The 27,788-nt window shown below is 52.3% G+C and overlaps 9 protein-coding genes across 9 annotated transcripts; 5 read left to right on the plus strand and 4 right to left on the minus strand.

Moving 5' to 3' along the window:
- Positions 1 to 379: 379 nt before the first annotated feature.
- On the plus strand, positions 380 to 2,662 carry HER10_EVM0010528 (uncharacterized protein; the record flags this gene model as incomplete). Its single annotated transcript, XM_035479985.1, has 2 exons — positions 380 to 1,662; positions 2,488 to 2,662. The coding sequence occupies 2 exons, from the start codon at positions 380 to 382 to the stop codon at positions 2,660 to 2,662; spliced, it is 1,458 nt and encodes a 485-aa protein (XP_035334338.1).
- A 674-nt stretch (positions 2,663 to 3,336) lies between these two features.
- Positions 3,337 to 4,300, plus strand: HER10_EVM0007944 (aflatoxin biosynthesis ketoreductase nor-1; the record flags this gene model as incomplete). The annotated part of the gene is made up of 2 exons (XM_035477482.1): positions 3,337 to 3,931; positions 4,012 to 4,300. Exons 1-2 carry the CDS (start codon positions 3,477 to 3,479, stop codon positions 4,298 to 4,300), a joined length of 744 nt encoding a protein of 247 aa, XP_035334150.1. The 5' UTR covers positions 3,337 to 3,476.
- A 1,126-nt stretch (positions 4,301 to 5,426) lies between these two features.
- HER10_EVM0004692 (uncharacterized protein) lies at positions 5,427 to 6,173 on the minus strand (the record flags this gene model as incomplete). The annotated part of the gene is made up of 2 exons (XM_035474326.1): positions 5,427 to 5,812; positions 5,858 to 6,173. 2 exons carry the CDS (start codon positions 6,171 to 6,173, stop codon positions 5,427 to 5,429), a joined length of 702 nt encoding a protein of 233 aa, XP_035333944.1.
- Positions 6,174 to 6,868: 695 nt separating this feature from the next.
- HER10_EVM0012917 (uncharacterized protein) lies at positions 6,869 to 8,185 on the minus strand (the record flags this gene model as incomplete). The annotated part of the gene is made up of 1 exon (XM_035482294.1): positions 6,869 to 8,185. One exon carries the CDS (start codon positions 8,183 to 8,185, stop codon positions 6,869 to 6,871), a length of 1,317 nt encoding a protein of 438 aa, XP_035334511.1.
- A 3,310-nt stretch (positions 8,186 to 11,495) lies between these two features.
- On the plus strand, positions 11,496 to 12,675 carry HER10_EVM0009853 (phosphatidylethanolamine-binding protein). The gene is made up of 3 exons (XM_035479325.1): positions 11,496 to 11,787; positions 11,860 to 12,371; positions 12,431 to 12,675. The coding sequence occupies exons 1-3, from the start codon at positions 11,657 to 11,659 to the stop codon at positions 12,466 to 12,468; spliced, it is 681 nt and encodes a 226-aa protein (XP_035334297.1). The 5' UTR covers positions 11,496 to 11,656; the 3' UTR covers positions 12,469 to 12,675.
- A 916-nt stretch (positions 12,676 to 13,591) lies between these two features.
- HER10_EVM0011490 (uncharacterized protein) lies at positions 13,592 to 14,902 on the minus strand (the record flags this gene model as incomplete). The annotated part of the gene is made up of 1 exon (XM_035480922.1): positions 13,592 to 14,902. The coding sequence occupies one exon, from the start codon at positions 14,900 to 14,902 to the stop codon at positions 13,592 to 13,594; it is 1,311 nt and encodes a 436-aa protein (XP_035334416.1).
- Positions 14,903 to 15,730: 828 nt separating this feature from the next.
- Positions 15,731 to 16,993, minus strand: HER10_EVM0010836 (uncharacterized protein; the record flags this gene model as incomplete). The annotated part of the gene is made up of 2 exons (XM_035480284.1): positions 15,731 to 16,809; positions 16,852 to 16,993. The coding sequence occupies 2 exons, from the start codon at positions 16,991 to 16,993 to the stop codon at positions 15,731 to 15,733; spliced, it is 1,221 nt and encodes a 406-aa protein (XP_035334371.1).
- Positions 16,994 to 20,543: 3,550 nt separating this feature from the next.
- Positions 20,544 to 21,328, plus strand: HER10_EVM0003989 (uncharacterized protein; the record flags this gene model as incomplete). Its single annotated transcript, XM_035473649.1, has 2 exons — positions 20,544 to 21,059; positions 21,122 to 21,328. 2 exons carry the CDS (start codon positions 20,544 to 20,546, stop codon positions 21,326 to 21,328), a joined length of 723 nt encoding a protein of 240 aa, XP_035333888.1.
- A 4,773-nt stretch (positions 21,329 to 26,101) lies between these two features.
- Positions 26,102 to 27,411, plus strand: HER10_EVM0009144 (uncharacterized protein; the record flags this gene model as incomplete). The annotated part of the gene is made up of 2 exons (XM_035478643.1): positions 26,102 to 26,848; positions 26,953 to 27,411. 2 exons carry the CDS (start codon positions 26,102 to 26,104, stop codon positions 27,409 to 27,411), a joined length of 1,206 nt encoding a protein of 401 aa, XP_035334243.1.
- Positions 27,412 to 27,788: the final 377 nt, after the last annotated feature.

Consider the following 27,788-nt stretch of genomic DNA (forward strand, 5'->3'; position numbering starts at 1 on the left):
TTAGTTGACCTGGTGTTGTTGATGATGCAGCTGATCTTTTACGATGCGTCATACACATTTAGTAGCCTGCATCTTGAAGGCATGTCATTCCTCAATATCCATTCATTCTTTCCATATGAGTTGAATGAAGTCTGTGAAATTATCGACGAGCAATGCCATCAAACTCGGGAGCGCAAGGAGGTGCGTAAGCTATCGACCCGCTTTACTCACAAAAGGAGAGCTCCTACTGGTCAGAAGTGAATGACTAAGCGTCTTCTCACTTTTCGTCCCTCACCCGCGACCTCACTCACGCCGCCGTCTCATCGACGACACTCAACGACACCCTCAAAATCGAGTGAGTCCTCAGAAACTCAGACTCGGTTTTCACATCAACGACTCAATGCATTACATACGGCTTCTCCGAGCACCAACGCTCACGCGCGAAGACAACAGGAAACACCCCTGGTCCCTCAACGTCGTCTTAACAATCACAACCGACCTCGGCGACTCCTTCCTTACACCAGAAGACAATGACCCCGTCAAGATCAAAGTTTCCGCCGGATGGGAGCAGCAGAAGCGGAAGCAACAAAAGAATGAGGAATCATCGAGGAAGCAGAAAAGTGAACCCATGGCGCTAGCTGCTGAGAAGGTCCTGCGCTGGACACCAGGTATGCGCGTCCTCAAAGCCGACATCCCAGCTCAACATCTACCCGGGCAGGGAGCCCTCCCAAACACCAACAATCTCGGCCCGCTTAGAGTACGCATACGCGCCGAGGGCGACAAGTCAGCCGACACGGCGACGAGTGTCAGCTTCGCGGGGTTCGAGGGGGAGTGCGGCAAGATCCTACCCCTCTGGGCAGACGTGCAGACTCCGGGCTCCGAGGCGCCGACGACCTGTATCCGGAGACTCCACCATGGAGATCGCCCCTCAGAATCGGTGTTTGAAATTGAGGAGGATATTGGGGAGAGCATCGCGCGGCATATCTGGGATGCCGGGTTGATGGCCGTGTCTGGACTGTGGCAGGTCAACACGCGCGAGAGCTTCGCTGCGGAGAAGCACCCATGGCACATGAAGACGTTTCACAACATTCTCTTTGAAAACGGACCGGTGAATATCCTCGAGCTGGGCTGCGGTGTCGGCATCTTGGGCAACGGGCTGGCGCAGCTCTTGTCGGATGCGGATCCCAAAGGCGAGGGTGCGATCCTCATGACGGATTTACCTGAAGCCGAGCACCGCGCTTGCGCGAATATCGACAGGCTTGTTACGAACGGGGCAGCGAGTATTCACCCGCGGTATGAGAACCTCGACTGGGACGACGGTCGGAAGGGGGTGTTTGGGCCGCTGGTCAAGGCCAAGACGTGGGACGTCGTCGTCATGAGCGATTGCACGTACAACGTGGATTCGCTGCCTTCTCTGGTGAATACCTGGACGGCGGTCCACGTGCACAACATTTCGAAGAGCTCGAATGAGTCTTTCCGGACGTGGGTATACATTGCGTGGAAGAAGCGGCATCCGGACGAGAACGAGTTCTGGAACCAGGTTGACAGCCAGGGGTGGACTTTACACGAAGAGGATGTTGTTGAGTTACCGGTGCTCGGCGGCGAGACGGAGAAGATCTTTACGTATCTGTTCAGCATGAAGTCTACCAAGTTCGAGCTGGATGAGGAGAAGGGAGTCTGGAGGTGCTCTTAGGCGCTAACATGAGACCATCTCGAGAAAGAGTTCTTTCTCTGCCAAAGGAAAGAGAACCCCGTCTGACGATGAGAAGAGGCCGTCAGGCTGTGGCGAAGGAATGAGCACGGCGTCCGGCGACGGTCGCGTTCAGAGCGAGAGTAACCGTCGCGATTAGGCCGGTATCCCACGAGCTCGATACAGGCAACGACACTACCAATGCTCGCGGTTGCAGGCCCCACGTTCGATCAAAATCGTCCCGCCGCTTATCGACAAGTCTCAGTCCTCCTGGGAACACTACATCGGGGTGGCAGGTCTCTCTGCGCCCCAGAGATGTCCATACGGCGGGGATGCGCAAGCTTGGTCGAGGCAATCCAGCGACGGCTGCAGTCAGCTTGGTGAGAGATTGGGAATGGATGGCCTCTGCCTACGGTCACAGGTCTTTCGTTGGTCGACACGCTGCTAGGAAACTACTTCATTGCTGCACCCAAGCTTTCCCTATATGGGGCCTAGGCTGGGAGGCTTCCTCAGGAGGCAAACCAAGGGCGTTGCTACTCGAAGATGACTTGGAGCACTGGGTCGAGTACGGATGACGGCTTTGAGGCGCAGTGGTACCGCGGGTGGTCTACTATCCCACTCACCCGAGACAGGACGAGAGGGGGACTAAGCCCCTAATATACCGACACAGCTTTGCGGCCATAAGTGAGCCGCACGTCGAAAGATCGATGGGCCAATACATCGACCTGAAACCACTTACTCTTTCCTTCTCACGTCCGAATTTGATTCCGCTTAGAGCGAGCCATATGTATCTGACGGGTGCGTTCGTTGCCAATCAGTCTTCAACTAACCACACCATCGGCCCCCAAAACCAACCCAACAAGCTCAACGTGTCTATCCAGCATTCCTGGGGAGTCACAAAATGCAATAAGAGGCTTCAACAAGCAAAAGAATGGACGATCTGGGAATCGAACCCAGGACCTACCGCATGCTAAGCGGTCATTATACCACTAAACCAATCGCCCATAGTGTGATCTAGCCCGGACTTGAACCGGAGACCTTCAGTGTGGCAGACGAGAGAGGCTTAGGCTCTCGAGCTGTTAGACTGACGTGATAACCAACTACACCACCAGACCAGCTATTGTTGGAGACCCACGGGGACCAGGATGAATATGAACGAACGGGAAAGGGAATCGGCTTGCGTTGTGGTGAACGGGGCGCGAGAAGCGAGGGTTTGGAGTGGAAAATCTGCTGGTTGCGGGTGAGGGTTTTGATGACCGCCAATCAGAGATTTGCGCTAGGGGGATTTTGAAATTGCAGTCTCCGCGCTGGTCGGACGCCGTGGCGGGACTAATGGGGCCGGCCCAGCTTGCCGGCAGAGGACCCGCAGACGCCCCGCGAGTCTTCCGCAAGTCTCCCGCATTCGTTCCGCAGAGTTGACCTAGCGCCGGAAGGCCATGGACTCATTGCCGAGAATACGGTGAAGATCTATGGCTGCTTCTGGGGGCACGTTCTCGTATCGTCTACCGTACTGGGAGTGAACAAAGCAACATGAAAGGATCGGCCACTTGACTAGTGCTTACCATTGCTGCTGGCTGGGTTACGTGACGGACATAGCCATAACGTTATATAACGTTGGCATTCTAGCGCCAACCTCCCAGCCTCGCCTTCGATTCATCATACTTTGATCAAGACCGGGATTTGCCTATGTCAAAGTCTTGCCCTGATGAGATCTTGATACTTGATACCTGTACAGCTCATCCTTCTACAATATTAGGAAGACAGTATTCATAGTGCTTTTGCCAAGAGAGATCTCGCCCCAGACACCATGGCACCAACCACAGTCCTCATCACCGGCGCAAACAGAGGCCTAGGACAAGGCCTCCTCCAGCGCTACCTCGCCCTCCCAAACCACACCGTGATCGCAGGCAACCGCGACCCGACCCACGCAACATCGCAAGCCCTCAATGACCTACCCAAAGCCGACGGAAGCAAGCTCATCGTGGTCAAGATCGATGCCACCGTCGAGAAGGATGCTCACGACGCCGTGAAGGAGCTGCAGGAAACCCACGGAATCACCCACCTCGACATCGTCATCGCCAACGCCGGCATCTCGTACGCATTGCCGACAGTCGCTGACCTCAAGATCGCCGACTTCCAGGCACACATGGAGCCCAACGTCTACGGCGTCATCGCGCTGTATCAGGCTACGCGACCGCTGCTGCGGAAGTCGTCCAAGGAACCCATGTTCGTGCCGATGGGTTCAACGGCTGGGTGTATAGAGTGAGTTACATATTTACCTCTCGCATAGGCAAATTGAGGTAAAGGGATCAACGTAAGGCCAGCTGACACGGTTTGTAAAGGAACCAACCTCCCATCCCAAACGCCGTCTATGGCCCTTCCAAGGCCGTGGTGAACTGGCTCACGGTCAGGATGAATGCAGAAGAAGACTGGCTCAACGCCTGGGTACTGATCCCCGGCTGGGTCCAGACCGACCTCGGCAACGCTGGTGCTCGAGGCCTGGGGCTGGAGAAGGCACACATTAGCGTCGATGAGTCGTGCGATGGCATGATGGGGGTTATTGCTGCGGCGAGCAAGGAGAAGTATGGTGGCAAGATGGTGGCGTATAATGGCAACTTTCCTGGTTGGTAGGTAGTCAGTTGAGGTCTGTTTATCTGTGAATGCTCCCGTTTGAAATAGTGGCTTTGGGTTGAAAATTTAGCTCTGCGGTATTCATTTACCTGGTGTAACGTGAAGTTGTCTGGAATCAGGACTGATTATGTATGTTAGACAACGTCAGGGGCTGCGCAGGGAGACAGTCGCATCCAGATGTCGTGATCATCCCTCCCTTGTCTGGGCCGCTACCGCACAATCTTTCCATGTCGCTACCTCTCGGCTGCCAGCACATTCCTCGGCCCGTGACTGCCACGCAACGTCAACCCTAAATTCCTCATTCGGCCCGTACTGGAATTGTGTGTAACGGCAAGAAGCTCGACAGCACCTTGGCCCCTAAGCCAGACGCCCGAGACAACAAAATGCTTAGCTTCTACTTACCCTTCAGCCTCATGATCATAAAGGCCACTGTCTCAACCTCAACGTCGTACGGCATATTTGAACGAAACGAGATATCTCATCGCCCTGGGACTCGGTATTGAAGTGCCGTGAGCGCTTCCCTTCAAGCATCAACCTCATTTCCTTCCCACATGTGCCAAGACGAGCTTTGGAATTTTTGAAGTCGTGATCACGCCAATCGACCTATGGCCTCCGTAGGCAACCCGGGCCCATCTTCTCGGATTATTGCAGTGGTCATTTAGCGGAGAAATTCATGGCTTCTCAGGACTGTCTCGGGCCGGGCACGCGTCTGCTAAACACCAGGAGCCCACCTCACGAGAGGAATGATGTCCAATGGCTCAACGGCATGATGGCGCCCAATGAAGTGTTCAGCCTCTTTGCTCTGTGGCCCGTTGGGGATTCCAAGCACAATCATGGCCCTTTGCAATGTTCTCATATGTCTAGATGGACCAAATACCTGGAACCTCGCAGATCTTGCTGAGCTCTCTTCATCCTATTTCTTGGCCCACATCTCTCTCTCTTTCCCCCCTTGCTCACCAGTCCTCACCAGTTAAGCCGGGCATCCACTCTTTCATTCTGCTAGAGGCTTTCTTCACTCGCTTACACTCTTTGTCTGTCTCTCAGCTTACGGAAAGGGCAACGTCGAAACAATGGCCTGGACCAAACACGCGGCCGTATTCGCGGCCTTGGCTCTCGGTGCCAATACTCAGGCGCCGACCAACACCCCTATCCCGGCGAACGTTGGATTCGTTCTGAGTGTGCAGCCCCCTGCCGCCGTGTCGAACACCACCAGCTTGCCGACCTCCGCGATCACCGGGATCTCGTCCACGCCGACGTCGTCTCTCAGCGTCACTCTGAGCTCCAGCAGTAGCGGCATCCTCTCGCAGCCAACTACTGCAATCTCGAGCAGCGGATCTTCGTCGGTTCCCTCGTCTGGGTCTCCCAGTGTGAGCACCACTCCAACCAACTTGAACCCGCCGCAGCCTACCTCCACGCCCTCAAGCTCCGCTCCGACTGTCGTCACGCCGGGTAGTTCCACCACTTCACCTATTCTTTCGAGCAGCAGCACTTTCAACTTTGGGAACAGCAGCACTGTTAGAACGACTCCCTCCTCGACTAGCAGTGTCTTGGGCACACCTACCACTTCCTTGTCGACCAGCAGTGTTGGCAGCAGCAGCAGTGGCAGCAGCAGTGCTCCTAGCTCCAGCAGTACCGGCACCACAACTTCTGCTCCGACAAGCACTACCACCGGCAGTAGTAGCACTGATAGCTCGAGCATCACTAGCACCACTTCTAGTAGTAGTTCATCGGGCACATCCTCAGCCTCCTCCACTGATAGCTCCACTTCGACTTCCTCGACTGTCTCGACATCCTCGACTCCCAGCGATTCCTCAAGCTCGAGTAGTTCCTCCACCTCCAGTAGTTCTTCGAGTTCGAGCACGTCTATAACCATCACTTCGACCACCTCCAGCAGCTCTAGCAGCTCCAGTAGCACCAGCGTGAGTATCATCCCCCCGATGTAGCCTCATGCGACGTACACCATGCTGAGTTATCTCCAGTCTACCTCCTCCTCGACGCTCTCTTCGTACATCTCGGCCCCGTCTGGTCCTTGTGCTATCAATAACGCCGCTTTCGTATTCCAAGCCTCAGGTACAGGAGACGTTACAGTAGACGGCAAGTGGGCCGCGCTGTCGCCGGCCTTTGGATCAGGCTATAAGCTCCGATTCGATTCCACCAGGCAACTCGCGCAACAGTTTAGACTCCAGCCCGACTGCGCTCTCACCACCGCTGACGGTACTTTCTTGGCCATGGTTGGCGGCACCGCGAATCTCCATTTCCAGTACTTCTTTCAGTCCACCGCCATCGCTTCCTCTGTGGTCCCTGGCAATCCCAATTTTGAAGCCGACATATGCCAGAGGAATGCCGACAACACACTTAGCTGCACTGCTATGGGTCAAAGCATTTTCCAAGTCACGCAAGGTGACCCTTCTCTCCAATTGGGCGACCAGAACTATGGGGAGCAGATCACAATCAACCTGGTCCAGGTACCAGGAACCATCTTCCGTTGAAGTGGTGGCACATGGGGGCTGAAACTTGGGGGATATCACTAATAAATAGCTTTAAGACAAATCTAATAGTCGCATCTCGTCATGAGGTGCTTTCCTTTTCCGTATATCCCGTCTTTGTCTCTCCCAAGTCCCATATGCCATCGCATATCCAATGCCCATCTTCTCTTGTCCATAAAAAGTCTGGTATCCTGTCGAATCTAGCGTCGTACCGGTCCGACACCCCCATCCAGAACCAAAAGTCATCCCACTTCATCGACATGGGCCGCTGCGTCTCCGGCCCGGAGTGGTACACTGGCGGCGCGTCCTTGATTCCTTGCTCGTCGAAGCAGTCCGCCACCTTGAACCATAAGCTCTCATCCTTGAGTTGATGAATGGCAATGGCTTCGTTACCAACCAGCGCGTGCTGGATGGCATCCGGATGCGTCTTTTTTCTAGCCCACGCCGTCCCGTCGTGCCGTGCGTCTTTATCGTCGTAGTCGAACTTTTCTGAGCCCCTGAAGTTTACAAAGTTGGCCTTCTCGTGACCCTTGAGCATCAGAGTCGCTATGGCCATGTCTTCGCCCGTCACCACGTGATGCTTGTTCTGGAGGACCGCCAGCAACTCGACCATATCCCATGTGACGGTGTACATTGCGCCGTGCGGGAAGACGAGATCCCAGTACTTTGAGTAGTAGAGCTCCCCGATGACAGTCTTCTGGACCGTGCTCTTCCTGAGCCCAGTGTCGCTGCCAGTTGAAAGCCTCGGTGAGAGGAAACGGTCCCAGAACCCCCGTGCGTTGAGCCATAAGTCGGTGTCCATCTTCGACACAAACTCGTACTGGACGTTGTGGCTGACGAGCCACTTGTAGAACTCGAGCGTCTTGATGGTGTTGGCAGTGATGTCGTCCTCGGCGATGGTATCCAGCACTATCATGTCTCCAAAGGTCCGGTTCTCATTGGCCACAACCTCCATCCACTGTGGCCCAGGATTCGATACCACGAAGCGTCCGTCAAAGGGGACATCGCTAAAGATCTTCATCCACGTGGATCGTATGAGCATCCGACGTTCAACGTCTGATGCCGTGGAGATGACTGCTGCCAGCCAGGGTTTCGGTGGTATACTGTCATCGGTGTTGTTCGAATCTGTTTGTTGAGGAGCATACGGGAAAGGTTTAAGTTCGTATGATGGCTCTGGAAGCCCGTCTACTGGGTTGCCATGAACGATAGGTTTCGTGATCGGGGCCCTGAACGGCTCGTGGTGAGGTGGTCGTTGGGTATCATGAGTAAGGTGAAAAGTAACGCCGAGAAACAAGATGAAACAGATTGCAAAAACACGAAAGAACCTTCTCTGAATACATCGACTCAACGACGTCCATATTGCCATGGCCATGGACGAGCATGAGGCTACGGAAGCCATGTTGTCTCTCACACTCTCGCTCTCAACTGTCACTCTCTCTTTCAGTTGCACAAACGCAAACGGTCTGTAAAAGCCGCAGCAAGTAAGAGAAAAAATCTGGGATGAGTAGAGCTGTCAAAAGAAAGAGGGAAGAGAGTTCAGAAGTTGAGACGAGCTGGGGTGGACGGGAAGTAACCCCAAACCCCCCTGATACACGACATTGCAGACAAGATTTTGAAAACCCTCTCTGCAACTATATCGGGCGAAAAGTCACTCAGGAACAGTTACGGCTGCCTGCTCAGCGCTGGGGTCAGCCGCCACCGCCATGCTGGGGTGGTGCGGTCACATCCCGAAGAAACAAGCCTACAGGAAGTCAGGCAGTGATGTTTTGGTTGGCTCGTGAGGACTCCTTCATCAGATGGTAATCGTGGGTAGTGGAGGGTATGCGCAGGCCAACCTGCGCTGCGGGCTTCTGTTTGAACTAGGCGCGCCGCCGGCACCCGGTTCTGATACGTGATCGGCATTTCCGCCGAGACTTGTTTTTCTCTCTCTTTCCTTTGGTTTTGTTCTGTGAGTGTGTTATCCCGTAATGCCATGGCTCTTCCACCCCGGGTTTTACAAGGGTGGTTGATGGAGACAACACTTTTCTCGCGCCTATATGCAGATCCCCATCATCCTTGTTACTTCGTTCGGTAATATGAAGCCACGCGACATGTTGCCTCTCAGTCGCCGGGCGTTACTTCGCGCCATGCACTGCCTGTTTCCGCAGCGGAGGCGTTGCCTTGGCGGAGCGTCCAATCAGCCTCATCAATACCGAAGTCCCTCATTTTGGGTTCCGGAGGGATGAACTTGCGAAACATCTATCAGCTGCCAAACTTACAATCTTGCTAGTGCACCAACGGATTCAGAAAGTAGACTTTTCGTTATCGGCTTCGAAAGATTCTGCCAGATGCAATTTAGTTTGCGTATAACATCACTCTGTTAGTTTCTGTATTACTGATTGGTAGCCGTGAATGGAGCACCACAAGCGGGCGATTATTCTATCACCCGAGTGGGTAGTGGTTCTACTAGAAAGCTGTAAACGTGCGTACAGTAGTACTTGAAGAAAGGAACTTTTGCAAATGATGATGTTCGAGTTGACAAAATGGACGGGCCATCTACTACCCAGTGCTAACGATGTACGTCAGGGGCGATTTCAAAGTCCCAAATTGGAAAACCCACGTATATGCCACGAGATCCTCGGATATAAGTGGGATCCTCGAGGCTGAGAGCACAGAAGCAATACTGTTGTGACACATGGCTGGCCCGGCTAAAGTAGAGCCAATTTGGCTGTCGCCCGACTGCGCTGTGTCCAGCGGGCATGCATTGGGAAAAGACAAGTCAGGTTTACTCAACGAAAACGCAAAAGAGCGAATCCACAGACAATATGTAAGATTTACACGCGAAGCGGGAACTTACCAAATCATGGATCACCGTTTATGGAGCCTTTATCAGTGCCCGCCCCAATCTAACGATCCTGTCTTCCAAAGTCGCTTACAGAGCCAAGCTCAGCCAAGCTGCGGATACCTACTACAACCAACATATTGAGCCCCATACTCACTCTCTTCCTGCATAAAAGAAGAAACGACCGGCTACAGCCGACATTCGATATCCAATCAAAATTCCCTATACGTTTCAATGATGCAGCCTATAACACGTCGTGTGATGCCCGATGCTGAGCCGCCGCCCGAGGTTACACTGTGACCGCAAAACGAGACCGGGCAAGGCTCTTAGCGGTTGGCTTATTCCGATCATTCGAATTCTAGGCAGCCAAAGGAGAATTTGCCTTTGAATAGCCAAGATATGCGTTTTCATCAGCAATTGAGGCCTTTTGAGTGTCTTCCACGTCAGTCCCTTGTTTACAGCATGGCTTAGATGGCGGACACTACGTGAAAGCAACTGCTTTATTCAATGATTCAGTCAAAATGCAGACAAGGCTTAAAAAGCGGGGGAAGGATTCAATCATTACATACTGCAAGTTTTCTCGAAAGCCGTTGGCGTACTAGCAGGGCTGTGAGTTCAGGCAGCAGAATTATTCTCGTTCTGGTAGGACGAGCCCCAATGTGCGAGAGGGGTGCGAATGGGTATTAATGCCAGAAAAAACGGAACTCAATTGTACAAAGATGCTGAGATTCATCGCAGTCCTGTCTTCTTCTAAATTTGCGAGGAAGTGTCATTTTAGGGCGGATTGGACTAGGTTTTGCATTCAATCTTAGTCTAATTCCTGAATACATGTAGTATTGATGCCTGCTACTAGGCGGACTGACCTCATTCTGATCCTCTCACCATCATTGATTACTTATCTGTAGTGAAAAATACGAGTCTCCGTCGCTAGTTCTATTTCTGTCAGTAATAATGAATAGGTATGTGACGATGATTGCAAGTTAAATATTCCATTGTTTAGCTGCTTCATATCCAGGTCTCCTTCCCTCTCATTTTCATCTACATATTCTCTCTTTTCCGGTGACTAATATCGAAGCGTTGTTCACATTCAACGAAAGCTTCTCGCTTGAGCTCATAAAAATGTTCCGAACTAGGAGGCCGGATCGCTCACTCAATGCATCGCAGGCTGACCACTCGTCACCTCGCTATAGCTTCCCTATGAGTGTAGTCATGATCTGATATGATGGAGAGCCAGAGCTTCTTGAGTGCCCGTGTGTCCCGAGGAAATGGCATTGACAATGTGAAAGAAGCAAGCGGTCCGTTCTCACATGCATCCCATCTTCCAGCATGGCATTGTCAGCACTGGGCATCAAATGGTGCTGAAAAATGGCGATAGCGCTCACTATGCGGGAAAATCAATTGAGCGATTCCAAACTCCAGGATACTGGGTGAGATGTGACTTTGATATGGAAAACCGGCCCTTATATCGATTGAAAGCGCCGTTCACCTGGCGTTCTCATATTGCTCAACATCACGACTATGAAAAATGGGGGATTGAGGGCGATTTCATCGCGACATGAAAATGGAGGATGAATACCAACTAAGACTTTATATATCACTTCACATATCATGAAAGGCCGTAAAGATCAATGAGACTGTAGAGTGAGAGCGGCTGAAATAAAGTTGCGAGACCCATCTACTTCATTTTAGTGCGCGACCGGTGCGCCGTTGCAGTTGGCGCCGCGGAGCAGGGGTTCCGGGCGGGGGAAAGCACGCCAGAGCGTAGCGGCATGACATCACCAAAAAAGGTCGCCCGCGGCTTTTCCCTCCCTGCGGAAACCGAAGCCGGCGAAGGGGGGCGGCAACAACGGCACAATTCTTCAACGCGTTTGTCTTCGCATCAATCGTCGTCAAAGAAGAAACGCTCAACCAGACAGTTCTTCAACAGCAGCAAACTTGCTTGCGCTCGGCTTTCTGCTGCCTGCCGCAATCTCCACCGTTTCATTCAGTGTTCATCCACTGTATCGCAATTCGTCTCGAGGACGCGCAACGTCTTACCCGTCACCCGCAATGACGGGCTCCCTTGCAAGCAAATTCCTGGCCGCGGTGGCTGTCTGCGGCACCGTTGTCGCCGCTGCTCCGACGAGCCAAGATCAATTCGTCCTCAGACCTGCTGCCGATCTGACTCGCGTCCACGAAGAGTACGTGTCTCTCGTCGGCTCCGCGCCCTACTCGTATGCGCCTTTGACAGCTCGCTGACTTGCAGGCAACAGGTTGGACAAAGCCAAGGTCATCCCTACCGTCCTGGACGACTTTGAGCCCATCATCGGCGTCGCGGCCGAGTGGTCCTCTTCCAATGTCGCCGATCTCGGGAACACCCTGAAGCCTGCCGATCTCCAGTCTGCGCCGACTGTTGCCATTGTCAGCGGCTCGTCAATGACCAGTGTCATTGCCACGACGTACGTCTTGACTCTCACCGACCCGGACGCGCCTACTCGTAGCAACCCCATCTGGTCCGAGTTCTGTCACTGGATCGCCGTCAGCAGCTCCCCTACCATCTCCTCTGGCATCGAGCCGGCGGATCTGGACGAGGTCATCGAGTACAAGCCGCCGGGACCTCCCCCCAAGACCGGCAAGCACCGCTACGTCTTCACGGCGTGGGTACCGGCCAACGGAACCAAGGAGAAGCTGGAACTTTCGAAGCCGGCGGAGCGCAAGCATTGGGGAGGCCAGGAGGGGCGCGGGGTCCAGAAGTGGGCCAAGGAGAATGGCCTCGTTGCTGTCGGTGAGTTGATGCCCAAGCACATACCTCAAGTCAAGAAAAGAAGACTAATTGCGACCCAGGTGCCAACTTCATTTATGCCCAAAATGAAAAGCAGTGATGCACACAAGTGACGCTATGTTTTGATGTCGGCCCAACGTGGCCCTAATGCTGAGGGCGTGGAACCGCAAAAATCAGAATGGGTTCGTGATCACCACCATGAGGAACTTCGTTATGCGAGAATATAGCTACCAATACAGATTGAATCATTGCTACTATGGGCACTCAATCATACGTCGAACGAGTTCCAGCCCGAATCAATGCAGAAACAATCATCAACGGAAAAAACGAAGTATACACGCGTGCGCACTGCCGACTAACAATGTGCCACGCAAAAAACCCATCTAACAAGGAAATGTTCACAGCGACCGCGAACTCCTCTCTCAACACACACATCTATCGACCAACGCAGAAATGAAGCTACAATCCACGTTCGCGAAGTAACGATGACCTGCGATAATATCAGTTGCTAGTCTAGGAGGAAAAGGGCAAACGCTGATTCTCACCTTGTGCAAGGTGTTCTTCGCTGGTACACCTATCGATCGCCCAGTACACCAAGATCATGATGTATGGCGCAGAGGTCTTCTCTCTGAAGAACCTAAAGCCTCGTGACGATCATCGTGGCCGCGCTTGGTTGATACGGGACCTGGCCCCTGTCGACAGTCTAGGAAATCGAGCGGGCAGGCCCGCTCCAGCCCATCTCGGACTTCTCGATGCGCTCATAGGATTCGGCGTTGATAAGGTACTAGATGCAATGAGCAGCTGCGGCACTACTTTAGTCTTGGCCTTGATGTTGGAATCGGACTGACCTTGATGACAATGCTGCTTCAAGTCCGGGTAGCCTCGAAAGGTATCCTTCATCGTCTTCTCCCTATGACCGGTGTAGCTTTGTCCGAAGGTCTACACAAGGACCTGGCTTCCCGTGCCTGGGTCATGTGGTTGTTTGCTTGAGTACGTCCGTCGACTATTTGGGCAAACAACACCTGTTAGATATCTAGTTCAGCATGAAGGTATTGCTCGAGCGTTGGCGAGGATTTTCAAACTTACTTTTGAGGGATGGCAGCAGATGCAGGGAAGACAGCGTCGATAGCCATTCAGGTGTAGCAACACTGTTCGCGGCTGCCTTCGCGCTCCCCGACGCTTACTTCTCTGCCGTGTCAGCTCAACCAAGGCCTCTGGCACTATCAATCGGTCTGGTCGGCAATACGGCGTCTTTTCGTCCTCGGGCCAAAGTCCTCGCCCGCATCTCCCTCGACTTCGTCCGACCTCTTCCGAATGACAGGAGCTGGCGAGTTGCTTATTGTGCGGCTTCTCGAATCCGACCCCGAGCTCCCGCTCGTATGGCTGCTGCTCTTGCCGATACCCTCAACCTTTTTCTTGAAGATGGACGGCTCTGCCTGCTGCCTGAAGTTCACAGGAAGGTCAGGAACTTGACCGTCGTCTTTCCCGTCTTGGGAAGACGACTTTGGCCCTCTCTTCTGTCCCGCCTGCTGAGCAGCAGGTTCAGCAGGAGGATCAGCGACAGTGTTGGCCACCTTCTTCTCTTTTTCTTCCTCGCGCTTCCGCCTAGCTATCTCTCTCTTTCTCTTAGACTCGCCCGTGAAGGAACACACGTCTGACATGCGCATGCAGACTTGACAGGGGCCGGTCTCCTTCCGAATACATACGTATTCTTGCTTCTCGCATTTTCCGCACTTGGGATCCTGCACCGTCCCTTCTTTGGCGGTCGTGTCGGCACGTTTGTGCTCCTTCCACGTCTTCTCGGCAATCATCTTGCCATTGGTTCCATGCTTCTCTACACAAAAGCTGCAGGTGCAGCGTACCTTCTCGTTCTCTTTCTTTGGCTTCGACTTCTGCTTGACGACTGCTGCGACTGCTGGGTGTGCGGTAACTTGGGCATCTGCAGGAGCTGGAGTCGCAGCTGAGGCTAGAGCTTGAGCTGGAGCTGCAGCTACAGCTGGAGCCAAGACTAAAGCCGCACGTTGTTTCGGTGCCGATGTCGAGGATTGTGCAACGTTTCGAGGCGTGCTCGAATTCAGCGCACCCTTTTTGGTTGGGCCATCCGGGAGTAGCTTTCGCCCTCTGAAATTCAGCCTTGGCATATCTGGAGGCGGATCCGTCACCGAGGGCTCAGGCATCGTCGGCGGCCCAGACACCGTCGGCGGCCCAGGGATCTTCGAGGGTCCAGGCGCCGATAACTCAGGACTCGGATGTGCCTGCAACAGTGAGCCCCGTACCGGGGCCAGGGCTGGGGCCGAGACTGGGGCCGAGACTGGGGCCGGGACTGGGGCCGGGACTGGGGCCGGGGGCGTGACCGGAACTATGACCGAATTGATTGCCCACTTGGGCAACACCGGCGACTTATTGGTGTTCATGATATTGTCTATTGGACACTTTTGGTCCCAGTTCCGTTCGGAGGGTCTCGGCGCACCTTCCACCTGTTGTTGCTGCTGCTGCTGCTGGGCAGGGGCAGTGGCAAGAAGAATCGGTGCCATGTCTCTTAGTGTCGGCTTCGTATCGTTATGATATTCGATTTGGAATATTTTAGTGACAGCGAGACCTAGTCAGTAAATGAGTTGGTTGATCGATTGCTGAATATGAGAAGAGAAAGGGAAAATTACCGTGTTGTGACTCTGATCAATGAGTTTCAGACGGGGATGGAGAAATGCACAGCTTTCTGTGTCTTCCCTGCCCGGGGGAAGACATCCCTCTTTCTTATATCCTAGGAAGACTGCCCGGAGATGGCTGGCCTTACACATTTTGACCTCAGATACCTCTCTGGCCTTTCTCCGGTACGTGTGTGTATGGTTGTGTGATATCAAGCGTTAAAAGCAGTTGTCAACCTCTCTAGTCTTTCTCCGATGCCCTCGTCGGAAAAGTAAAGATCACAAACTTTTCACACAACTACCTCTCTATTCTTTCTCCGATAAGTGCTCGAATATCACAGTTTGTCCCCAGAGAGGTCCAGCAATCTCACCTCAGCAAGACTGGCGAGGCGCTTTGGGGCGAGCATGCTCTAGGCTGAAGCATCGGTTGGTCGTCTCCGTGACAAAGCATTGTGTGGCACACAAGATCCCCTGCGAATGAGGACGGCTTCACGTTGAATCTCATTCCAAGCACACGTAAATGTTGTAACATTTGGGTCATGCAAGATGTTACTGGTATTTTCGTGTTGAATTTCTATGAAACTAAGTACGAAATATAGTTGGAGGACCGTGGCGAGTAACGATCTCACAAGTCCTACTTTACATGAACAATATATTCAGACACCATCTTCATATATCACCTCCCCGAAACCTTCCCATCCTAAGATGGGTCTAGGTCTAAGAATCATGCGAGTCCTCAACTCTGCCTTTTCCGGGGGGAGAACCGCATGGTTCACTCGAAGACGACTCCCCGCTCTCGCCAACTGTGGCGCCACTTGAAGACGGACTCCCACCAATGGTCCGAGAACCGTCATCGCTGGAGCTACGTTCGCGATCACCGGCAGCAGGCGGCTCACCAGCCTCGTCTCCGGCAGGAGAGCCAACAGACGGCTGTTGCGCAGCTGGGGGACTCTTCTTGCTGGCCCTCGTGCGCGTCTTCTTCTTCGGGGGCTCCACAACCTCCAAGACCTCCTCCGCCTCGTCCGTGTTCTCATCCCCGGCAGGGCTCTCAGTCTGCTTCTTCTTCTGCTCCCGCTTCACTTTATCCTGATCTCTCTTCCTTCCCTTTCCCGGGGACGGATTCAAGGTGCAACTCTCCTTCAACTTCATACACCTTGAGCAGACTTTGCCTCCGCTATAGAAGCATTCATCTTCATTCTTACTGTCGAGACAACGTTTGCAGGGCTCGGGGGGCCTCATGCCTTTGTTTCTTTCCCTGTCGGCCCGAATATGCTCCTTCGTTGTTTTGGCGCACTGCTCGATGCCCTCGGGGTTGCTTTCCAAGCATTTGGAGCATTTGCATATCTCCCTTTCGCCACTGGTGGCCTGCGTCTGCGGCTTCTTATCCGCGGGTTTGGCAGCGTTGGTCCGCGTCTTATTGTTCGCGGCTGCTGCAGTCTTCGCCTGCGCCTTCTTTCCCGCGACTGGGGCGGCTTTTGATCCAGTTGCTGGTTTTACCGCCGGTGGTGATGGCGGTTGTTGATTGTCTTTATTGGCCTCTTGACCCCGTTGCTGTTTGGGCTTGCTCGTTGGCAACGGCCGCCGAGGCTTGGGGGCCAAGCCAATGCCGATCTGAGCCGGCTCTCTTTCGTTTGTGCTGACGAGGGCGGCGGGAGCCGTGACTTTGCCGTCGTTTTGCTCCCGATCACTAGCCGTTGCCAGCTGTTCAGGAACCAGCCTCTCAGGAGACGGTTCCCGAACGAGCTGGCTCAAGCTGCTGCTCGCTTTCTTGACAGGTTCGTTGATAGGGGTCCAACCTAGAATGCGCTTTGGGGCTGAACTTCCAACGATCTCCTGACTGGGAGCTTCAGCCCGGCTGCCAGTAGATGCCAAGCTTGAAGCGCCCTGTGCAGGCGCCGCGGACTTCAACATCCCCGCTAGAATTTCGACGACCTCCTTCTCTTGTGAGTTGAAGGTTTTGTATGTTTCAATGAGGGACATGAGGATTTCTTGTGGGATTGGTGATTTTTGGGTATTCGAGGCAGTAAGTAGTATAAGTAGACGATGGCAATGGTGAAGATCCTGGATACCGGTGTGTTCCTAGCCGAGGAAATCTAAGTAGATGTCGATAGCAAGGATAGGTTGACGGCAAGGAGGTAAGGGCATAATTTTGCCGTTATATACATGCCAGTCAAAATTCACCTAGATGACCTTGATACTTACTACGCAACGGAGATACGTTCAGAAAGGGCATTTAGGTCATGTGGCAGACGTGTCCCTTGGTGCATCACAGGTGCAGTATGACATGAGGTTAACGGAGTAAGCTCATGATGGAGAAAGCTCTTGATCTAGCTCGCCCGCGAGCAGTACGCTATGGAATATTGATACAAGAAATCCCCCTTCAGGCTCATTCCCCACCGGAGACTCAATCCCAAGAACATGACTCCTTCCACGCGGTGCACTCAGCACAAGCCGAATACATTGACCATCGATGGCAATCGCGCTTTTTCAATCGACACCTTTTGCATTTCCTACCAGACTTCTTTCCATTCTTCCGAATCTTGTCGGCGAGTCTATGCGCATCCCTCGTTTTCTTGGCTATCAGTTTGCCTTGACATTTCCCACAGTCACAGCTAACCTTGGTCCCCCGTTGAGCTCTGGAAGAGGCAGTAGCACCAGAATTTTCTTCCTTTGAAGCGCGCTTCTGATTTGTTATCACCTCTGACATCTCGAGGGCCTGAATCGCTATCTTCCTCAATGTCTCTGGGCTCATAGGGGGTGCATGATCGCTGATAGATTCATTGCTGGGAGACTCGGCCTCCGTGACTGCATCATTGCGAGTGGTGTTGTTTGAAGTTGCTTGGCTGGAAATATCGTCTTCGGACTCGTCTTCGCTTGAACTGGAAATCTTCGACACGACTGTATCTGAAGCGATGGTGCTAGATCTATCACCGGTTGAAGCCTCATTGATCGAATCGGTATCGTCGGTGCTGTCATTTGCCGAATGGGATCGTGGCATGCTGCTAGATAGACCATTGACTGTCATAACACCATCCGCTCGACTGTGGCTCTTCTCAGCTTGCTCGTCTTCAGCTTCGATTGGCCAATCTGTATCTTCGACAGGCACGCCGGAATTTTTTGCAGACAGTAGAGGCATTTGGTGATTGACAGTCTCTTCCAGAGAGTTGGCGTGATCGTTCGCTGACTTGTCCTTGTCCGAAGGTATTGGCTAAACGTCCTTAGACGCAGCAAGGGCGTCAGCAGACATGGTGAACAGGTCCCAGCAGAAGTTCGAGCGGTATATCGTGCAGAAGCTGAGAGGAATTTCGATGATTGATGAAGTGGCCGTAGTTTGATGACTTTGGTGGCTCTATTGATGCTTGTGGACAATTCTGGTGATGCAGAGAATGCAGAAGATGATGATGTGGTCTGGTCGAAGTGCACCATCTCTGCCCACAAGCCAAAGAATGCTGTCATGTCATCGAGCGACGCTGTGCCTTCCCGATTCTTGAAATTTGATGATCTGGGAAAGTATTGCTGGGCTGACTCGGCATCCGCGACAAGGTACACGACTGCGGCAGGAACCCGGCTACATGTTAGAATGGTCGCCTGCAAGAGCAGCATAGAACACAGCTATAGACTCGCAACTGCCCAAAATGAATGGAGACCATGTGGAAACAACTCCCTGCCTCTCATCAATGTGTCTAATGTCCTTGCTTCTGAAGCATTTTCTCGAGGGAAGCAATTTATCAAGCCATGGCTTGGTCATTTGTTCTACTTGTATAGCTCTGATAGGTGCCTCTATTGGTTAGGCACTAATGGTTACGTTTACACTAAGTAGCAAGATCCAATCTATACAAAAATGATTTGAGACAGTTTCATTTGCGACGGCACATGGATCTTATTGTAGAAATAATTCGCAACTATAAAAGATATGATCCCCTTCAAGAGAACAAGTCGAGAGGTTGAGCGTAGGGTAGCTGAATCACATCTGCTCCGACTTCTTGCTGGACCATCGCGGTAGCAGGCGCAGTATTCACACTGAAAGGTGGAACGAGGCTATCAAGCGGTTAGCTATTCCCGGTGAATCGGGACGTCAGCACTGATCATATATGAAGAATACCTTTCGTCATGCAAGCACCAGATGACCTTGCGCGGTCTGCCGAGCCATCCCAACATTTTGACGGCGAACTCTCCAGCAGATCCATCAAACGGCCGGCCATTGAGGTTTGCTCTACCAGCAATGCCCATAACCACCACATCCGGGCGGAGCTGAACGGACTTCATGATGCCTTCGTATGCTCCTAGGTGAGAGTTGAACAATACAGCCTTGTCGTCGATGAGTACGTTGAACATAAGTTGACCGCCATCAAAACCGCTCATGACATTACGCTCGCGGTCACCCATGAAGTCAGCAATTGCCCGCAGCTTTTCATCCATCTTGTCAACAGGCATGATTGCATGCAGACGCATTAGCCCCCAAGTCATGTTATGGGTAATGTCCAGGGTGCAGTCGAACTTGGTCGCTTCTCCTGAGTAAGCATGTCCAGTGTCAAACACTGCAGGCATGTCTGCCAGAGTTGTTCCGGGCATGAGGCAGTGCAGCGATGGCCATATATGCACAGCAAGCGCGGCAAGGTTTGGATTTGGACGAGGTGGTGAGCCAGGAGGACCGTGAACCACGTCGCATATTCCAACGGCGGCCTGCTGGCGAGCAGCACGGGTGAAGAGTGGCACCCGTTCGCCACCAGCCACAGCCATTAGCTGCGATTCGGGCACGCCGGCCTGTCGAAGCAGATTAATTGCTTCTCCGTTTGCGATCACAATTGCGCCGGTGCGCAGAGCAAGTCGGTCGGCTCCAGGTAGGCTAAGAGTATGGTCGTGTTAGATATGAACGATGTTCCGAGTATCCAAGATCAGGGACCTTTAATGGTCAAAATGAGCATGAGAGATCAAGATATAGTCGGCTTCCTGAACATCATCAAGCTCAAGATATCGCTTCATCAGCCTGGGCTTCTCAAGCCAGGTGTCATGAAAAATCGTAACGCCATGAGCCTGAAGTCTGAATGTTGTAGCTCCTTGACACTGTAAGCATGGGCCGGTTTAGGAAGGGGAAAGCCCTACCGAAGAACTCAAGAGTGGGAAAGTCTGCCATCTCGTCAAAACAGCAGAATCGTCGTTAAGGGCCAAGCCAGTTGACAATGCTATGGACTGGCCAGGAGAGATAATTTGAGACATCAAGCTACTAGATAGCTTGCAACAAAAACAGCAATACATTTGGCTGTCAATCAATAACCGGCAGTAAAGCCGGCAATTAGAATCCGGCAGCCGGCAGCCGGCAGCCGTTAGGACCCACTAAGTTCCGTCCGGGAGCCGGCTCCTGGTATTGTCTTTATCTACGATCCAATGCCATGACTTGATACATATTCAGTACTGGAGATGTGAGAGTGTAAATTTGCCATAGGCTCATTGTACAGCTCAACAAATTCCTCAACACCTGCCACATATTCACTGCCGGTGGCTGTAGCTTTTGTCTCAGAGAACATCCACCATGCCCCAATTCAAAGTTATCATTATCGGCGGTGGGCTCGCTGGCGCACTGCTTGCCAACGGTCTGTCTAACAATCAGATTGACTGGGCTCTCTACGAGAGAGACGACGAAGATACGAAGAGAGAGGGTTACCAGATCCGTCTCGGCGATGCTGCAATCAAGGGCTTAACATCGTGTCTGGACAAGGCGACTTTGTCACAGATATCACGCAGGCTGGGACAGTCAATGAGCAAAACACTATCAGCGCCAACTATTTGCAACAGACGATTTCAGCCTGTCCTGGATCTGTCCAGCATTCACATGTATTCGAAATCGGCTGCCATAAACCGCGTGGTGTTGCGCGACCTTCTGCTTGAACCTGTCGCCAACACGGGCCGGGTCAGGTTCGGCAAGGCGTTTAGCCACTATGAGATTGAGAGTGACGATGAGGGGCATGAGACTGTTGTCGTTCATTTTGCCGATGGCTCTTCCGACACCTGCGACGTCTTAGTAGGGGCTGATGGAAGTGGATCTAAAGTTTGTTCAATCAATGTTCTCTATTTTAATCTATCTAGACTGACTGGCTTGCACTTCATCAGGTCAACAAGCAGGTCGGTGCAAACAACCTAGTTGATATCCGGAGCCACTGGGCATTTGTGTCCAAAGGAAGCCTTCCTGTGGAACGAATCAGAGAACTCCCTCAAAGGCTGCTCAAAGGGCCCATTATCACCTTGGCGAATGGCGTCACCTTTTTCTATTCTCGTGGGTCACGTTGGAAACTCCCACAGTCGGAATCATCGATCTGATTGATGCACAGTCTACTTGCCGGCCCCTTCTGATCCGACCGGAAAGGATTCATCGGCTTCTGGCATTGCCATTGACGAAGACCAGGCCTCCTTCTATTGGGGTTTGAACGTGCCCCGAGACCGATATCCATTCAACAGCGCAATGGAAATCCCAGATCGCCTCAAGTTTTGCTTGGAGGTCGTGGGGGACTGGGCTCCTGAATAGTAGGTTCAAACTTTGCACACTGAACTCAATTTTCAATGTGCCAAGGTAGTAGCCAGACTATGAGCGGTACTAAACTAACGATGAATACCTCAGCCGACAGATGATATCTTTTGGCGCTCGATGTGACGAAGCTAATGAAGTAGCAAGCCTGTCTCTTCGAGCTAGCAACAAGCTACCAAAGTCTTGGAGGGAAAACGCCCGGTCCCGCAACGACTCTAGTAAAGCGACAGGCCACCCTAGAGTATGGCTTATGGGGGATGCAATACACGCAATGCAGCCCAATCGGTTCGTCCACGATCTCGTCACAAAATGATACGCTTTCGCTAATCAGTCTTGAAAAGCGGCATGGGCGGGAATCAAGCCATGCTCGACTGCGCTGACATACTACCCGAGCTGTTGAAACTCTCCACTATAGCGAAGTCTCAGCCTTTGGCGACTGAACAAGTCCAGATCATGGGTGACCTTTACGAGCACCGAATGATTGGTCGAGCATTCAGCTGGGTAACAAAGAGCGGAGGCACAACTGTACCAGTGAGTTTTCTGACATGTCGCCGCACAGGGGCTTTGATGAGAACGTTGCTAATCTACTCGCTAGTACTGGGATTTAGATGGGATTTTGGGAACATTCATTCGGGTACTTGGTATGTGCATACTTCCGTTGATTTCCTTTCTCTATACATGGGGTTCCCTCATAATTTCGGGCAGACGCCAAGATAAGGATGGCATCAGATTGTGATAGTCGCCAGCCGGAACCACGGCCTTCAATGTAGAGTCATTTATTTCGGCATGAAATTGAATAAAACTACTCGAAGTTTACATGGTAAATTGCATCGAGAAGTCATCGAGATTCAATTGTGCGGGCTCAGGGACATCACACACTTCAAAAATGTCGTCCAACATTGTCATCCACGATGGCGAATGCAATCCAGTGGGAGGCACAATCTCGGGTCGCTCTTCAGTATGATGCTGCGATCTCGCGGCGGCGAGCGCACCTATAGTCTGTTCCAGAGCTGGTCCTTCCTCGGATGGTCGTGTTCGTTGTTGAGGCTGTGCCTCTAAGCTGGGCGATATTGTAGACATGGGACCTGACGACACGCCAGGGATGCGTCCGAAAGCTTTGGAAACGACATTGTCGAGCGAAAGCATCTGATGGGCACGCCTTCGCTCAATATACTGATCCTTAGTTTGTCGCAAGTCCTCCACTACAGCTGCATAATACCCAGCATGTGCATCATGGTCTCGAAAGCGGTCAAGGAGATGTTGACAGTGAAGCAAATTCTCGTCAATCGAGAACACTCGGTCGAGGTCCGCAAATAAGGCAACACAAAGAGTGAGAGCGGCCGCAAAGACTAAGCCGACAACAAAAGGTAGCCGTTTTGGCTTTTGTCCCTGCGCAAATATTGCCTGGAAGAGCTTGATGGTTTGGATGGCTGCGTCGACGCCGGCTTGGATGAAGGCTACGTTTGCCGATGGTTCTTCCATAGGGGCTCGTCCATCATACTTCGTAAGTTGGTTAAAGTTGCTTCTCTGAACGTATGCGGACACGTAGTCAAGGAAGAAGGGCCGAGTCAGAAGCATGATGCCCAAGTAGTATGACCCGTTCACGTAAGATAGGGTCAGGTGCTGTATACCCTGCGGATGTTTGGTGAACGCAATGCCATCCACTTCCAATTCATTGGAGAGGCGTGAAACCCACGACCGATGTTGCTCAGTGATATGCTGGATAAACTTCTCGCTAGGGTTGCGACGAAGATAGACGTTTAGCAAGATGCTCTCGCAGATGACACCGAGATCGACTACCGGAGTGCAAGTTTTCTCGGATTACAAGTGACGCGTTTCGTATGTAGATATAGGCCGCCCGTAGGATGAACTGATGAAGAGGTCAAGTTTGCGAAGCGCCTTCCAAAGCCGCTCGCGTTCATCAATTTCTTCATTCGACAAATCGGATGGAACATCAGTACGATGAATCCCAAGTGAATAAGCGGCACCGGCAGCCATCGCCAGATACTTCGAGGCAGAGTCTGGTTTAGATGCGTTGAGCAGATACATGGTGATGTAGAGGTAGCACCTGACCGAGGAGACACTGTAGGTGTCCAAAAATTGGGTTACAGCCAGCAGCCGACCGTAGCGAAAGTAGTTCTGAGAAAACTCATCTTTATCTTCTGGGCACAACTGAGCCCCTAGAGCCAGAATCAGGTAGCAATGTGCGTCCGTCGAATCCGCGCATTCATGAGACGTTTGTAGCCACTCGGAAACGGTCTTTTGTAGAGAGTGTCCGTCAACTGCACCAAGCATCTCGCTTGTGCCTGAAATACACCAACTGACCAGATCGCTGGCTTCAGCAACAGTTGGTTTGACAGGACGCTCGTTGCTAATAGCGGCGGAGGAGTCGGAAAGGCCTGGCTCGGATGGAGGCTGCCGTGGCGTGTCAACCAGTGTACACGAACCTAGAGTTTTGCCAGCAAGCAAGCGAACGTTCTGAAGAAGGGTAAGAAGAGAAGAGTCGCGGCAAAACGTGAGGTTCAGGCCGGCATCTTGCAATGGCAACCGCGGTTGAGCACGGAGATGGTGAGGCGAGCTTCTGTCGGCAAAAGTGAGGGGGTCCACCGCACCCAATGTTGAGGTAATGTGTCCTTGGGGTGGTTGAAGTCGCGAAGGAGAGGGAGCCTCGAGGTGGAAGGGACTCAAATGGCTAGGAGGCTCTTCGACACGTCGAGACAACCGTCGTTGGGCAACGACTCTCGCGTAGCTGCATCCGGCCTGAAGCTTCCGCGAGACGCATCGTCCACATGGCTGCTGGCCGTCGCAGCGCTCTTTGCGCGCCTTGCAATTGCCACATGCCTTGACGCACCGCTGCCGTTCGCTCGGCGGTACCTTTGCAGTTGGCATGTCTCTTGGCAAAGAAAAGTTTCACGATCGTGTTCGGATTTGGTAAACTAGCAGTTAAAGGAGACAGCAGTTTGGTATTACCACGTTTGGCGGAGGATCATGCGGAAGGGCGGGGCTGGTAATGCTTAGCCGCTCTTGCGCATGGAGGAATAGATAGTCCGGCTCGGAGAGATCTGACAGTAGTGCGGAGAGTACGGCAGAGTTATCGCCGACTGTCCGGATACATGTGGGTAGGTATAAGACGGAGATCGGCCCCGGACAAGACCGAGAAATTCCGTGGAAGGGACGCCAGAAGTCGAGCTGTCCTAGCGACATGGGCTTTCAGATTGATCGACTTGTAGCTTCAGCTAAACCATAATTGAAGTTCGGCCGAATGCAGTTATGACAGGGAAGCGCACTACTTGCGGACAGATGGAGCAGAGATATTCTTGGGGATGATTTCGCCAATCTAAAGTAACGTGACCAATCGCGATCTTAAGTCCGGACCACAGGTGTAGTGGCTGATCATGATTAAGTCCGCAAGGTAGAAGCTGAAAAGCCACACACCATTAAGTCCGCCCGGCGATATTGTAAAGGCTTACGACCCCACATGCCGTGCGCCGCAGCAAGGAACACATCTTACGATCCTAGCGCGCGCGGTGCATAAGCCCTCTCGACGCTCCATCGCCTCAAATCAGAGGAATTACTTTACCAATCAACCCCGCGAATACAGAATAAGGTTTAACAATAGAATCGCATGAGCACTTAGCTAGAGTGGTAGTTCCGCGTACACTCTCGTCAAATCCAGACTTGGCTGGCATAAGGGCACTGCTTTGCAGACCCTGAGGATGTGATCTTTGTCACAGCCAACTAGTTAGCACGGTTCAAAATCGGTACAGCACAGTCCTTCAAATAACACTGCGTGCTAAAACAGATCATCGTGTAAGACCTCATAGGGGCTGGAATCACTGGAGATCTATGAGTACGGAGGAGCAGCGCGCGGGAGCTACGATACCAAGGCATTGTTCCATATATTGAGATTGTCCCCGCTGGAAGGTGCCATTCGGCATTGTATTACTAGAAATGGCGAAGCACAAAGGGCGGAGCTGGAGCGTTACGAAGACCGAGCATTAGAAATACTAGTCATTGGACGGCTTCGTGCGTTACATTAGCTTCACGCTAAGATGAATACTCTAGGGGAGTAAGGGAGAGCAGACGAACTTATGATGATGAAAACTTGAATCTCGTCGTAGTAGACGCGCGCTCCAATCGAGGAGATTTGCACACAACCAATACCTAAGTTGTCCTCCCTGGGAGGGGGCAAAGTGTGTAGAGTGACTGGTGCACTCCAGTGGGCCTGGCATTTTTACGGCGCGGCGTCACCAGATTGCTGCCCAGCTTAAACGTATAGTGCTGGACAGGGGACAACGATCCTCTGCTAGTTCAACCTTCTGATTTTGTATACAGAGTCGTGTCGGCGCCGCGGCGAGTTCAGATCCCGCTGACATGAACGAGAAGATAATGTGATGGCTCATGGACTGGTTGATGAAGTGAGGAAAGAATCGAGGTGAATGTCAAGGCATACTGAATTCACTGCTTCGCAATGCGTATAAAGGGTGCGGTTTTCCCTCGTTGCTTCACTTGCCCAAATCACCGGAGCAACATCAGCTAAAATACATTCTTTCAAACAGCAGAACAACATGGTTCGACTTCTTACCTCTATCACACTCTTTGCAGTGCTCCTCGTCAGCAACACGTCTGCACACCCAGGCGATCATCATGCAGACATATCCCATCTGGAGCGAGAACGAGCCTTCCATAGGCGTGCAGCTGAGGCTGGGGCTGTAAAGATGAGCCGTTGTGCTGATACCTTGGGAACCGTCAGGAAGAGCGCCATTAAACGACGCACTACAACCTTGGAGCGCCTACGACAAGAAAGGGGCTTCGCATCCTCGGCCGGGATTCAGCGTCGTAACAAAGAGGAGGTGGCTTACTATGACTCTCTCAACCATAATCTGACATCCGTTGTCAAGAGTGGATCCTACGAAGAGTTGTTTGGTTCCAATGCCTCTTGCGTACTGGGTCGGGCTGAAACGATCGGTCCTTACTACGTCGAGGGCGAACTCATTCGCAGCAACATCACCGAAGACCAGATCGGCATTCCGATGCACATGGAATTGCAGTTCGTGGACGTCAACACTTGCAAGCCTGTTCCCGCTTTGTTCATCGACATCTGGGGTGCCAATGCAACGGGCGGCTACTCTGGAGCTGAATCACCCGCTGGCATCAGCGGATTCGGCGGTCTCAACTCCACCTTCTTGCGAGGCATTCAGATCACGGACGAACACGGTGTCGCTAGTTTCGATCTTATTGTACCTGGACACTACTATCCTCGCGCTACTCATACACATATTGTAGCATGGGGGAATGCTACGACATTCGCCAATGTAAGTCCACCGACGATATTTGTCATGTTTCCTTCCTCTTCTGCTTAGCATTGCCCGGATACCACGAAAGTGATCGGCAATTTCAAGAGACTAACAACTTGAAGGGCACAATTGCCGGCGGTCTCGCAACCGACGACACATTCATCCGTTACGTGGGACAGCTTTACTACGAGCAGAAGCTTCGTGATGCCGTTGACCCCATCTGGCCTTACAACACCAACACCGATAAGGATAACTTCAAGAACGTGGACGATTACATTCTGGCCGAAAACAAGACTCTCAACGGCAATACGGTTGGTGACTTGGGGGCTTATGATCCTTTTGTCAAGTATGCCTACTTCACGGATGATCTAGCGGACGGCATCTTCGCCTGGCACACCATCGGTGTGGACATGGGCGACAACTTCAATGGAGGCTTCCAAGCGGCGGCCAAATACGAAGAAGATGGAGGAAGGGCCCTTAATGCTTGGGGTGATGGTACCATCAACCCCTACCCAGCTGTGGTGCCACCCAAGGGGATAGTCTCAACTACTGCGACTAGTAGCAGCGCTACAGGACTGTGACAATCCATAGTGCATTGATAGCAGCAAAGGGAGCCATGCAGCAGCGTTGATACTGCAGCTGGTACTCAAGAAGCACGTCACGATCGACTTTATCGTGGTGTTCCAGAACCCATCGGATGGTGGTGCGAAGCTAGGGGATTTCTTACGCACATATGTCATGTAAACTTATACTTATCTAGTGCGGGGAGAGACTGAGTATTGCGGTCTCGAGGCTGCTGAAAATGAATCATATCTGCCTACTGTACCGTTTTCAAAGCCCAACATGCTTGAATGGTCATGCGCTGTCCCGCAACTTGTCTGTTTATATAATAAGTCTTGGAAGACTAGCAATAACTTGTACAAAAGTAATAATCAGGTCTTGTCCTCGGTAGGAACTT

This window comes from Colletotrichum scovillei (genome assembly GCF_011075155.1).
Source record: "Colletotrichum scovillei strain TJNH1 chromosome Unknown Contig00005, whole genome shotgun sequence".
Lineage (NCBI taxonomy): Eukaryota > Fungi > Ascomycota > Sordariomycetes > Glomerellales > Glomerellaceae > Colletotrichum > Colletotrichum scovillei.

What these genes read in the sequence shown, in the direction of transcription:
- HER10_EVM0009853 (XM_035479325.1), top strand. Translation starts at nt 11,657, where the DNA reads ATGACGGGCTCCCTTGCAAGCAAATTCCTGGCCGCGGTGGCTGTCTGC. An exon ending in CTGACTCGCGTCCACGAAGA is followed by an intron (nt 11,788 to 11,859) that starts GTACGTGTCTCT and finishes TGCAGGCAACAG; the next exon opens with GTTGGACAAAGCCAAGGTCA. An exon ending in GAATGGCCTCGTTGCTGTCG is followed by an intron (nt 12,372 to 12,430) that starts GTGAGTTGATGC and finishes ATTGCGACCCAG; the next exon opens with GTGCCAACTTCATTTATGCC.